Genomic DNA, 11684 nt, shown 5'->3' with positions numbered 1-11684 from the left:
GCGACGACGCACGACCCATTATGAGAGGTAGGGTCGCATGGTGTCTGGGGTAAGCATACGTGATGAAAATGAAAAGGAAAGCGCACAAGGAGATGAGGGTGGCAAAGGGTAGAGAGAAAGCGGCTCTGACGCAGAATATTGCTGGGAGACGACCGAAGCATAAAAAAACCAATCGTCGCATCTCAGCACAGGTGGGCGTCGTCGCTGGCTGTAAAACTGTACCATAATGATGCCTTCACCTTTAGCAGAGGAGATGGGTACACGAGCATAGGCGGTTGCATGCGGGCAGAGCGAGAAGAGCAATCCAGGGCACAGAGGAGCCTTTTCAATGAACGTGCCGTTCAAAGCAGAAAGCGCGACTACCGCCTTCCTGTCGCCCGCTCCTCTCCAAGGGAGGGAGAGGGGATTCATGCCAGCCAAGGGACACTCACCCTCATGATAGTCTCTTTCAAAGATTTTGCTTTTAGCGGCGCTGGTATGCGGCAACCGCGCACCCCATTGTGTACATCGACTAACGGGCGAAAAGAAATGAGGAGAGGGAAGACAAGGCATCCGCGTGCGCATGTAAAGGGGGGGGGGGAGAACAGCAGCGGCGGAGGCAGGGGTGGGGTGGGGAGCAGGCCGAGAGGGAAGAGACGACGGTCTGACGAGATAACCATAGGTGCTTTGCATCTTAGACCCACCCCTCTTGTCCCTCATCACGGACCATCGTCATCCGGAGTAAGAAAAGCAAGCAAATCGGTGAGATCCTTTTCCTTTCCCCTATTCCGCTTGCCCATGAACTCTTACATGGCACCCTACGGAAGAGCGGAGGAGAGACCAAAGGCAAAACGCAAGCTCGCAGGGTTCACACATAGCCTCCTCGAGGTGGTTCAGTTCTGTGTACCTCAATACCGGCACTCTTCTTCACATATTCATGCCCGTCGTGGTGCTGCACTTCAGCGGCTCCTTCATCTTGGCAAAGTACTTGCCACAGAGGCCGTGGTATTGATTGCCGTACTGCTTCCCCTCAAAGGTCTTCACCTTCCAGCGGTGGATTTTTCGACACTCCTCGTTGACGCCGTACCCGTAGGCGGAGCTCGTCTTCTTGTACATGGGGTTCACCATGGGCCGTGTCTGGATCCACGTCGTACCACGGGAGACCGCCGTGGCATGATCGCAGACAAACTGCCGTAGACCAGCGGGCAGGGATTCTAGGTCGACACGGATAGAGATGATGCCTTCGACGCCGCAGTACTTGCCCTCCGCGTACTCCCACGTGAAGTCGTACCATCGCTGAATCGATACACGTGGTGCCACGTAGTCTACCGCCAACCCAGTCAGCTCCTCTGGGTACGCGAAGTAACCCTGCAGCTCCTCTGGCAGATCACCGCGGGCAAAGATGGAGCGAACCACGTCTTTAACCCCGCGGAGCACAAAGAGGTCACTGGCGTGCACAGCGCCATAGGTGTTGATAGACGGCGTGGCAGTACCTCCGATGCTGGGGGATTGCTGCCCTGAGGCCGGAGACGCATCTATTTGCCTAGGCTCTACCCACACCAGCGTCATGTTCGTCGACGCGTACAGCCCGGTTGGTGGCTGCGCGACCGGAAAGACGGGACGCACGCCCGTCGGCAGCAACAAGTCGCCGAGTCTCCAAAGCTTCATAATCGTCTTCTCTGTGAAGGCTGCGACGTCGCCGACATGTTCGTCGTATGCCTCGTCGGCAATTTTTTCGTGGTATGCTAGGAATTCGTCGAAGGTGATGCTGCCCCCGTGATCAGCAGCGCAGACGCCGAAGTGGTAGTCCAACGTGTCGCGTGCGGCAGATGGAGCCATGCTCCCCTCCTTCACGCGCGGATGCTCGTGCGCGAAGTACCGCTTCTTGACTTCGCTTAGGGGAACCAGACCGGTGTTATTGGGGTCCATGGACTGAAAGGCCACGGCCACCAGGTGATACTCGCCCTCGCTCAGCATAGTTGTCACGCATGTAGGGTAGGCTTGTGTGCGTGTATGTGTTGATGCGTTGAACAGGCTTGCCAGTGAGAAAGCGATAGAGACAGCGAGTGATTGTGGCACGCGTTGATTGCGTAGAGGGGCACCTCAAGCTGAAGGTATACTCACGACCCAAAGCGAAAGAAATGAGCCAGCAGCGGCACCGGCGAGGATAAACTGAAAAAAAAAAAAAACGAGAGATGCAGAGATGAAGGAGAAAGCGAGATGCATGAAGAATGGCTCCATAGGCGGAGATCAGAATTGCACCTTTTACTCAGCTGTTTTGCTCACAAGACGCGGGTGTAGAAGGGTAGAGGGGGCGGGTGAAGAGCGTGGTCCACAACAGCCACCTTTGCTGTCGCCCGTGACGTTGTTGTTCTTACCTATTGTTTCACGTGCCCCTCTAGACAAAACACTGTTATATAAGGCAAGGAGAAGGGCGGGGGGTAAAAGAAGAGAGAGGCAGGGAAGAGGTGGCAGCACAGTCATCCTAGACGCACATGAGTGCATAGAACTTCCTGGATTCCTCTTCTTCCCCGTACTGCGAACAGAGCAGCTCCCTCAATCGTGAGCTCGCATATCTGTTGACAGCCAACAGTGCGTACCTCCCCACATGCGCTTTCCCATTGGTCGCTCTCAATGTGGTGTGTGTCTTGTTTTTCTTGAATTTGTAAGTTAAGGCAGTTTTTTTTTTTTTTGTTTCGAGGATGGTTGCCCCCACACATACGCGCCAACACAGTAGAAGTGTAAATGCGTATGTACGGGCCCGCTTCCGTGCGTGTGAGTAGGCAAGCTTATGCACTTGAAGGAGCATTTCCTTCTCGCCCTATATCAGTAGGGAGGCCCATTTTGCGAAGTACTGCACACCTCCTTTTTTTTTTTTTCTGTGGTTGGTCATGAATGCGGCAAGTTGTTCGCACTTCAAGACGTGTGCAGGAGGACGATCGGTGCGTGGACCTTCCTTCTACGCTTCATATTAGGCACCACGTATTCCCTCTTCTACGCGTGTAGCCATACACCACCCTAGGCGCACACCAACACACACGAAGTCGGCGCATCTTCGCTTCGCCAACGTGCACGGAGACAATTGCGAGAGAGGGAGGAAGTGAAGAGGCACACCGAAGTCACCACCCCCTCCCCACACACACACGGCTACAGATAAGAAAATCAGGAAGATACAGAAAAGACAGAATGGGATGGCCACGAGACCTAACGCTTTCATTTTGAACCTTATGCAGCATCGTTGTGTATGCCTGTGCGCGTGGGCGTATACATAAAAAAGCCACGCACACGGGTCTTCTCTGTGCACCAGCGCTTTCAGAAGCCTGAGATCGAGAGCGCGATGGTGATAGCGAATGCTGCTCTTCGTGCGGCGCAAGGTTATGCACAGACAGACACACACACAGGAGGGGGGGGGCGTGGGGGCACAGCACAAACATACAAGAACAGGAAAGAAAAAGGAAAGGGAACGCCACGATGGCACAAATAAAGTCAAATAACCACAAAAAACAGGCCGCTGAACACACGCGTACAACACACACACACGCACGTAGACCGACATAGACACTGAGTTGTGCTTCTCTATGCTCCTTTATCTCTTCTTTTGCTGTTTGCTTCTCTCGTCTCGAATTCGCATGGCTACACTGGCGTTGATCACCAGCTACCGAGTTGAGCTAAGCACTGAAAACAACCCAACTGGACCGCGGTCGTACAGGCCGTGACGAGGAAGCCAACTGAACAGAAACAAAGAAATGACAATAGCCAGTGGACATCTAACGCTGCTAGTCAAGCAGCAAAAAGAACACAGAAGCGTGCGCAGAGAAACCGAGGCATGTGCGCCGACAGAGACAAGGAGGACAGCGCGGTACACGACTTTCCGGACTCTTGGACACAGCCACCTTTCTGGTATACTCCGAGGACACCTCCTTATTCTCCCCCTATAGGGGAGGGGGGGGTTTCTTTTCTTCAGCTCTCTTTGGACATGTGGCACCATATACGATTGACCCAAGGGCACCACTACCTTCCAAAAACTTGTCACACTAGTGATTGTCCATTCTGCGTACACGCGCCGGAGAGTACCCGGGGAGGGGGGGAGGGAGAGGGACGTGTCGAGCAATCGGTTCTCACCAAAGGAAAAAGAAAAAAGAAAAAGAAACACACAGAGAGAAAAAGGAGAAATGGGCTTTAAAAACAGAAGAACAGAACAGCTGGAGCGACACACAACACCCCTCGAGCAGAAATCTGCATTAGATGCGTTACGTGCATGCAACAGGACCGGTAAAAGAAAGTGCTTGCAGAAGAAAACGCGCCGAGAGGGGTAGTAGGGTGCTGATAAAGACACCGCTCAGTGTGTTCGGCATTCTTCGGCAACCTCGAGAACTACACCTCTTTGAGTGGCTTGCGAGCGCGGATGTACAGGGACGGTGTGAAGATGCCGAGCCGGCCGCCAATCGCCAGGCTTTCCGCAGCCTCCTCCAGAATTTCCGTCGCCTTGTGTGTGCCCTTCGGAGCCAGGCGTAGGAACTCCAGCACACGGCACATGATGTTGGTGAAAACGCGGCCCATCGGGGTGGAGCGCACGCCTTTCAGAGATGAATAGCTACCGGTCAGCGGCTGGTACCACGGGATACTCTTGATAGGGCTGGACTCAAACTGGTTAATGACGTCTATGACCTCCTCTACCATAAAACCGGCCCGCTTCATGTACTCCACCACCTGCTTGGCCGTCTCCATCTCCGGCAGGCCATCGCCCAGCTCGATGCGGTGCTTGATCTTGCGATGGTACTCGTCGTCGGGGTTGTACTTATCGGTCATGCACCACTCGTAAAGGACAAAGCAGGAGCCAGGTTTGATGACGCGGAAGACCTCGCTGTAGCACTTGACCTTGTCCTTTGCGTGGCAGGTGGCCTCAATGGCGTAGGCGCCGTCGAAGGTGTTGTCGGCAAAGCTCATGCTACAGAAGTCGGTCTTAATGTAGTCGATTTTGTCGCTCATACCGGCGCTCGCATCATGGCGGCGTGCACGGGTGATCTGGTAATCGTTGTTGTTTACGCCGGTGATGTTGCAGCGCGTGAGGCGCACAATGTTGCGTGCCGGGCCGCCGACGCCGCAGCCGATGTCGACGATGTGGTCGTTCTCCGTGAAGCCACCGCGTGCGGCCAGGAAGTACTCGTGGCGCGCGATGGACTCGTAGAAGGTCTCGCCAGCGTAGCGAGGCGCGAAATGAAAGTTCTGGCACCAGCCGTACTCGTAGAAATCAGTCACCAGGTCATAGTACTCGTTGACCATCGTCGTAGTGGCGGCCTTGCGTTCTTCGAGGCTTGCCTTCTCGAAGCGGCCGCGGAAGCGGTCGGCGGCGGCGCTGACATCCTCGTTCGCTTCACCCTTGTTGCGGCGACGAAGCAGGTTTACCGGAATGATCTCACGAGCACCTGCCGACATGATACGCTGGCGTGTAAGGTGGAGGCAATTGGGAGGGAGCAGGCGAATGCGTACCGTACAGGATTCAGCGAGAATGTAGCGGTGTTCAGAGATTTGTGAAGGGTGCACAAGCTTTGTGTATTGGCGTAATGGGGCTCAATAGGAGAGGAAGGAGATGCGCGGAAGCAAAGGTAATGACGCCGTGAAAGAGCTGTGAAGCCCTCCCCCACCAAAGTAACAGCAGCACGATACGGAATGGAAAGGATGCAAACGGTGAATTTGAAAGTGTTCGTGCGAGCGTGTATGCCCACAAGAGTGGATATACAGATTGGTTGTGTAGTCAGCAAGTACCCAGCAGCACACCAGAGCAACAGCAACCCCGGGTCATGGCGATAGCAGGTCGGGTGCATGTTTGGAAGCGGAGAAAAGAGGAAGAAAAGCACATACGCGCATGCGAACAAAAAGCGACACGTGCGACATGCGGCAAGCAAAGCGGGGCGGAGAAGGTCGAGGAGGGATTGCAGTGCCCATGGTGACGCACGTAGACTCCAGAGGGACAGCGAGAGCATGTGTGTGAGAGAGAGATGCCAATAGAACGGTGCTGCGTGCCAGTGAAGCTGCCACTTCATCTGCCCAGGGGTGTAAAACGAAGCACTGTCGAGGAGAAGATCGCCGAAAATAAAGAGGAGCGGCGAGCGGGGAGCGAGACTCCGCAGTTGCAACCCCACCGGATCACCAGCTCCTCCAGACTCGGTGCCCCCCCCCCCCCCCTGCCATGCGAATGTCGCACTGTGGCACCTAGCCACGCATCCAGTCGTTGCGACAAGGTTTCCTCTAACGCACCTCTCTTCGGCCACGGCGAGGAATAGAAGACGATGACCGCATATGGATGCTGAGATGACCGTGAAATCGAGCATGTGCCTTTTACACGAGGGAGAGAAAAGGCTTGAGGCGAGCACAACGACTGCGTCACCCGTACACTCCTTTTTCGGAAGCGGAAAAGGAGGGAGGAGGAGAGAACGCCTGTGTGTGCGCGTGTTCCTCCTCAAGTAACGGCAGTCCTTCGCCGAATTTCTTTTGTACCCTTTCTCGTCCTCCCGCCAACCACAACCGAACACGTTTACTGGATTCTGATCCTAGAGATCCCCTTCTCAAGGGCCCGCTGCACTCTCTCTAGGAGGGCGGAGGGATCGGTGATTGCAGCGGCTGGAGGAGTATTGCTGTGCTTGCAGCCAGCCAACTTCTCTTTTTTTCTTTTTTGTCCACTGTCCCCGTCACGCGGGGGCCACAATCTTTAGGCGCCAAATTCGTCTGTCATCTTTGCGAAGAACTGATCAATACTCGCGATGGCCCCCTCAATGCCCTTCGCAGGTACCTCAAAGCACGTGTCGACGTGCAAGAAGGGCATGCCGCGAACGTCCTGTGCCACCACCGTCCAGACCACGCGCGGCGGCGGGGGCGGCTTGACATCGCTTCTCTCCACCGTGCTGGCGTTTCCAACGCGACCGCTGCTGGCATGAGAATCTGTTGGCTCGACAGCCCGCTCAATTACCGTCGCGCGCACGACAGATGGTTTCTGATCGAAGAAAGGCGGTATGACGGCGACAGTCCGGCCAATGTGGATGTCGTCGTTGGAGAGGGCGACGAGGCCGGCGTGTTGCCATGCCTCCTCATGTGAGATATCGCGCCACCGCTCGACTACATAACCGCCTTTCCAGTCACGGGCAGCGGTGGACGACACGACGGACGCAGAGGCTGCGGCGGCCGCGACATCGAGGCGACGGCCTGAAGGTGCAGGTGACGATTCACCTGTGGGGGGAGTCGGGGACGGGGGCCGCAGACGCTTGCGCGCCTGCGCTTCCGAGCCTTCCACATTGGTTGCAGTAGTGGCACTGTCACTGCTGCTGGCTACACTGCCGTTGCCGCTGCTGCCGTCGTCACTCAAGCGTTGCGGCTGCAGCTGTGGCAGTGGGGTGCTCAGGTACAAGAAGGCGCCGGGGTACTTGGCGCGGGCTGGACTCAGTAGGTCCCATCGCACACGTATGTCGTCTCGACGGTTGCCCTCCTTCCCTTTCACCCAGTGCTGTGCCACGGAGGACCACTGCAGCACAAAGCGATTGTTCTGCTGCCGTATCTCTTCGTGGCAGTTGCGGTAGTAGTCCGTCATACCGCCACGAACTTTCATCATCTGCGGCACATCGAAGGCAATGCTTCGGAAGCGCAGTGTGTAGAGTCCACGTGCGATGAGCTGAAGAGTGAAGTCGTAATCCTCGCGTACGGCGAAGCGGTACCAGAGCATGCTGTGGTCGAGGTAGCCGACCAGCGCTTCTTCGGGGCGCCGCACGTGCGGTACACCAGAGGGGAAGAAGCGCATCTGCGGCGGGTTGTGCAGCAACGCATAGTTGAAGAGACACGCAATGTTGTTGTAGGAGTTCACCGACAGCATGTCCGGCGCCGTATCGAGGGCGAAGCGGTTGTACTCGAGCGAAAAACAGGCGGTGGTGTAGTAAAGGTTGTAGTTGTGCAGCGTCGGTAGCCGTCCTTTTCCGCCAGTAATGAAGTTGTTCTGCAGGGCATCCTCCTTGCACGTGAACACAAAGGGTTGCTGTTGCTGTTGGTGTGACAAGAAATACGGGGACGCTGTTGCGCTGCTGCTGCTGCTGGGGGTTGGCGATATCTGAAAGCCTGCGGGCGGTACTGGAGGTGGTGGTGGCGAGGCCGCATCGGCGTTACGCCGCAGCTGCCGCAGCCGTCCCTCCACCTCTCTCATCATTGCCCGTGCACTGATGCGCTCGTTTTTGGTGCTGGAGCCGTGCGACTGGTAAAAGCCGTAGATGTCATCGTCGAGAACCCAGTAGAAGCCGAAGAAGCCGTGCAGGATGCGAGGGGTGCCGCGAGTCCCGGCCGAAGTGGAGGACGGCGTTGACGAGCGCAACGCAGGCGCGAGGGTTTGTCCGGCTGGGTCGCTTTGCCCTACCACCGACGACGCCAGACCGCCATCTACGGTGCCTGCGGTGCTTCCAGTACTTGCCGTTACCGGACTCGTGATTGTGCTCGCCCGCCGAACGTCCAGATAAGACTCAGTCCCTGACTTGGTCTCGAGGGCACTGTAGACGCTCGGTTCCAGTGTGGCCATCCGCAGCGCCGCCGGTGTCAGCGTGCTGTGCTCTCCCGGTCCATACAGGCACAGTTCCTCCAGATTCCCCGACCGATCTACACCGCAGGCCACCATTAGCCTTGGCACGAGAACCTGGAGGATGTAGTTGCGCACGTAGGAGACCCCACGGTTGGACTCCGGCAGCACTTCGATCATGAAGAGCGCGCGTACCTCGTTCACGTTGCGCAGAACAAAGGCCTCAGAGGGGCGCCATGCACCTCTACCGGCTGCTGATGGCGCTGTTGGACTAGTCGACACAGGTGGTGAGCTATTTTTTGACTCGTCAATGCTGTCTTGGCCACCGGCTGCCACATTCGTTGGTGGTTCGAACACGTAGCCATGGTGAAACGCAGCTGAAAGTCGCAACGCCAACGCGCGCAAGGCATCTGCCGAGAGGCTGGGCGTAGTGGACGACGACGGTGACCCAACGACGCCAGGGCTGCCGTCGCAGCAGGCGCACGAGAACTCCCAGAGGTCTGCCGGGGCGGTGTGGAACGGCGCGACATCCTCTGCCTCCGTCTTGGTTGCCCCTTCCGTGCCGTCGTCCACTTTCGAAGCAAATGTCATATCTGAGAAGCCAAAGTAAAGGCCAACGAGGCGGTCCAGCAGCGCGCTGTACCCCTCGACTTCCTCCCGCTCGACGACGAGCACAAACGGGACGAGGTCACGGACGAGCACCGCCATGGTGCTGCGGTCCAGGTCAGAGCGACCTTTGGAGGGGATGAAGATGGGGCAGTGCGGGTACGCACCATGGTCAAACTTGATCGGTGTCTCAGGACTTGGTGGTGTCTGTGGCAGCCGGGGGACATGCTGGCAACGATGGCGGCCGCCCTGACCACTGCTGCTGTTCGTCGAGGGCGTGCTTTCAAAGGAGTCGCCTTCGTCCACGTCAATGGTCGCCAATGGCGCCTCGCTGGCATCCGCTTCGGGTGCTGGTGCGGCAGCTGCGGAGAACGGCGAGGTCTCTGTTTTGATGTTGAGAGAGAACATAGCACTGCGCTGCACAGCACACGCACACACCCACACGTCCAAAGCGAAATAAAAATGCGCCCTTTCTAAGGGTATTTCACCGTCGAGTTGCTTGCGAAGGAGAGCAGTCGTAGCTGTTTGCCCAGTGTGTATGTGTGAGTATTTCACTATATGTGTGTAGTGCCTAAATTGTGTACACTGTCTGTCGTGTGCAGGCAGCCCCGCACTGTTGCTGTTGGCTGGAATGTTCCCCTTGCGTGGTGCCAAGTGAATCTCTTTGGAATCCAACGCAACTCTTGCAAGACTGCGTGAGGGTAGTAAGCACACACACCGCAATACGAGCAGCAGCAGCAGCAGCAGCAGCAGCAAAGGGAAAAAAAACTCTATGGATGGCTCATGAAGGCCGGCGTATGTGACTGTTGCCGTGTGCGAACGAGCTACGAGCGCCTCACCGTGCTCTCCTCTGCTCGTGTTTACGGGGTAAAATTTGAATATCAGAAGAGGCAGCGGGTGATGGGGGTGATGGGAAGCAGCGAGACAAGGGATCGTTTAGTCCAGACAACTGCCTTCCTCAACGGCCGAGGCGAGACGAACGTTTGCAGCTGCGCAGAGATAAGAACCCTGCTTCCGGCCGCTTCGCTCCTCTTGGCGCGTGAACTCTCTGTCCCGTGCACTGAGTCTTCCCCACGGAGGAAAAGGAAAGCGAGCCCACATCCCAAGAAGCATAGGGCAGAAATAAACGTCAAAGGCGAGTGTATGAGGGGTAGAGAGGCGCGACTGGGGGAGATGTGAGCGAGACATAGAGGCATCGCTGGCAGAGGTGAGTATGAGAGACGTCTTGGTGCGGTGCAAACGCAGCGTATTGAACTCACAGGGAGCGCGCTTAGTGATACCCTCGCCGCACGACAACCCTCAGCTAGCAGCCATGATTGACGCTTTGTCTGATATGAATTTGATCGATGCTTGTAAGTTTCTCCACTCTAACTCCAGATGCGTGGCCGAATGTGCACGTCCAGCAGACTTGACCGGATGAGCGAGAGCTAAGGAAGGTATAAAACAATGCAGAGGAGAAGAGGAGCTGAAGACAACATCAGCGGAAGGGCAGCTGAGGAACACCGAAGGCGATGGCGTGGGGAGGGGGCTAAAGAGAACACAAACAACGAGGCCGCAGCAAAGCAAAGCAAACAAAGATAAATAGAGCGGAAAAGGGATTGGTGACCCCAGACTTAGCAGTACGTCGCGCGCATGCGCGCGCACCGACACACTATAGACGATTTCAGCTAGATGGAGGTCAAAGGCCTCTGGTAAGTCCTTCGAGACGGATCAAAGTCAAACAGGGGAAGCAACAGCGCCAGCAGCACGTAGTCTTCGTTGCTTTCCACAGCTCGTCTCCCCTCTCCGCCTCCAAGGCAGCCCTGACGCGAGGCATCAGTAGACCAACAAGAAAGGAACAGACGAGAACAAGCACACACACACACACACACACACACACCTGTACAACGATGGTGCAGAGGTAGAGGCAAATGAAGAAGGCATTCCACAAGTCCGAAGATGCGCAGACATACTCTGGCGGGCCTATTGTTCTCTGAAAGACCTCAGCCACGGGGGAATGCGGAAGGCTAGTGGAGGGAGAGGGGTAGAAAATTGAACACAAGTCACGCTCGTATTCCTACGCGGATGCACACATACGTGACAGCAGGTGCAAGGAATCGGTGTCATGCGACAGTTCGTGCCTCCTCCTCCAATCAGCAACTTCATAACCCCAAAGGAAAAAAAAAGCATCAAGGCGAAAGGGAAGCAGACCAGCGAGGCTAATTTGCTTGCCTGGATTTGCATGCGTGTCTGCACCTCATCTGGCAGGTGGTGCGAGCCCATACAGAGACATGCTGACGCTCGAAAGGCAACTCTGCCCTTGTACAAGCGGCTATACGAGGTGAAGCAGAAAAATAGAGGAGGACTGGTGACGCCCACAGGATAGACTCCGTAAACCCCTCCCAGGAGGAAGACACAGGAAGGACAACGTCTTCACAAGGCAAAACAGCAAGAGAAAAAGGAGGAGGAGGGTGAGGGAGAGGGAGGTAAGGAGGGGAGGGAAAGGGGGGAGCGGCGGCGGCGTGGTTTCCTCTGCTCGTCTCTCTGGACCTGTTGGGCAATGACGTCGTCC

At 56.2% G+C, this 11684-nt stretch overlaps 3 protein-coding genes across 3 annotated transcripts; all 3 read right to left on the bottom strand.

The window, feature by feature from the left end:
- Positions 1–906: 906 nt before the first annotated feature.
- On the bottom strand, positions 907–1956 carry LBRM_35_2610 (conserved hypothetical protein; the record flags this gene model as incomplete). The annotated part of the gene is made up of 1 exon (XM_001568831.2): positions 907–1956. The coding sequence occupies one exon, from the start codon at positions 1954–1956 to the stop codon at positions 907–909; it is 1050 nt and encodes a 349-aa protein (XP_001568881.1).
- Positions 1957–4353: 2397 nt separating this feature from the next.
- Positions 4354–5415, bottom strand: LBRM_35_2600 (putative sterol 24-c-methyltransferase; the record flags this gene model as incomplete). Its single annotated transcript, XM_001568830.2, has 1 exon — positions 4354–5415. The coding sequence occupies one exon, from the start codon at positions 5413–5415 to the stop codon at positions 4354–4356; it is 1062 nt and encodes a 353-aa protein (XP_001568880.2).
- A 1273-nt stretch (positions 5416–6688) lies between these two features.
- Positions 6689–9541, bottom strand: LBRM_35_2590 (conserved hypothetical protein; the record flags this gene model as incomplete). The annotated part of the gene is made up of 1 exon (XM_001568829.1): positions 6689–9541. One exon carries the CDS (start codon positions 9539–9541, stop codon positions 6689–6691), a length of 2853 nt encoding a protein of 950 aa, XP_001568879.1.
- Positions 9542–11684: the final 2143 nt, after the last annotated feature.

The sequence above is a fragment of the Leishmania braziliensis genome, chromosome 36 (assembly GCF_000002845.2).
Source record: "Leishmania braziliensis MHOM/BR/75/M2904 complete genome, chromosome 36".
NCBI lineage: Eukaryota > Euglenozoa > Kinetoplastea > Trypanosomatida > Trypanosomatidae > Leishmania > Leishmania braziliensis.
The sequence above is the reverse complement of the archived record's forward strand: the minus strand, read 5'-3'. Positions and strand labels throughout refer to the sequence as shown.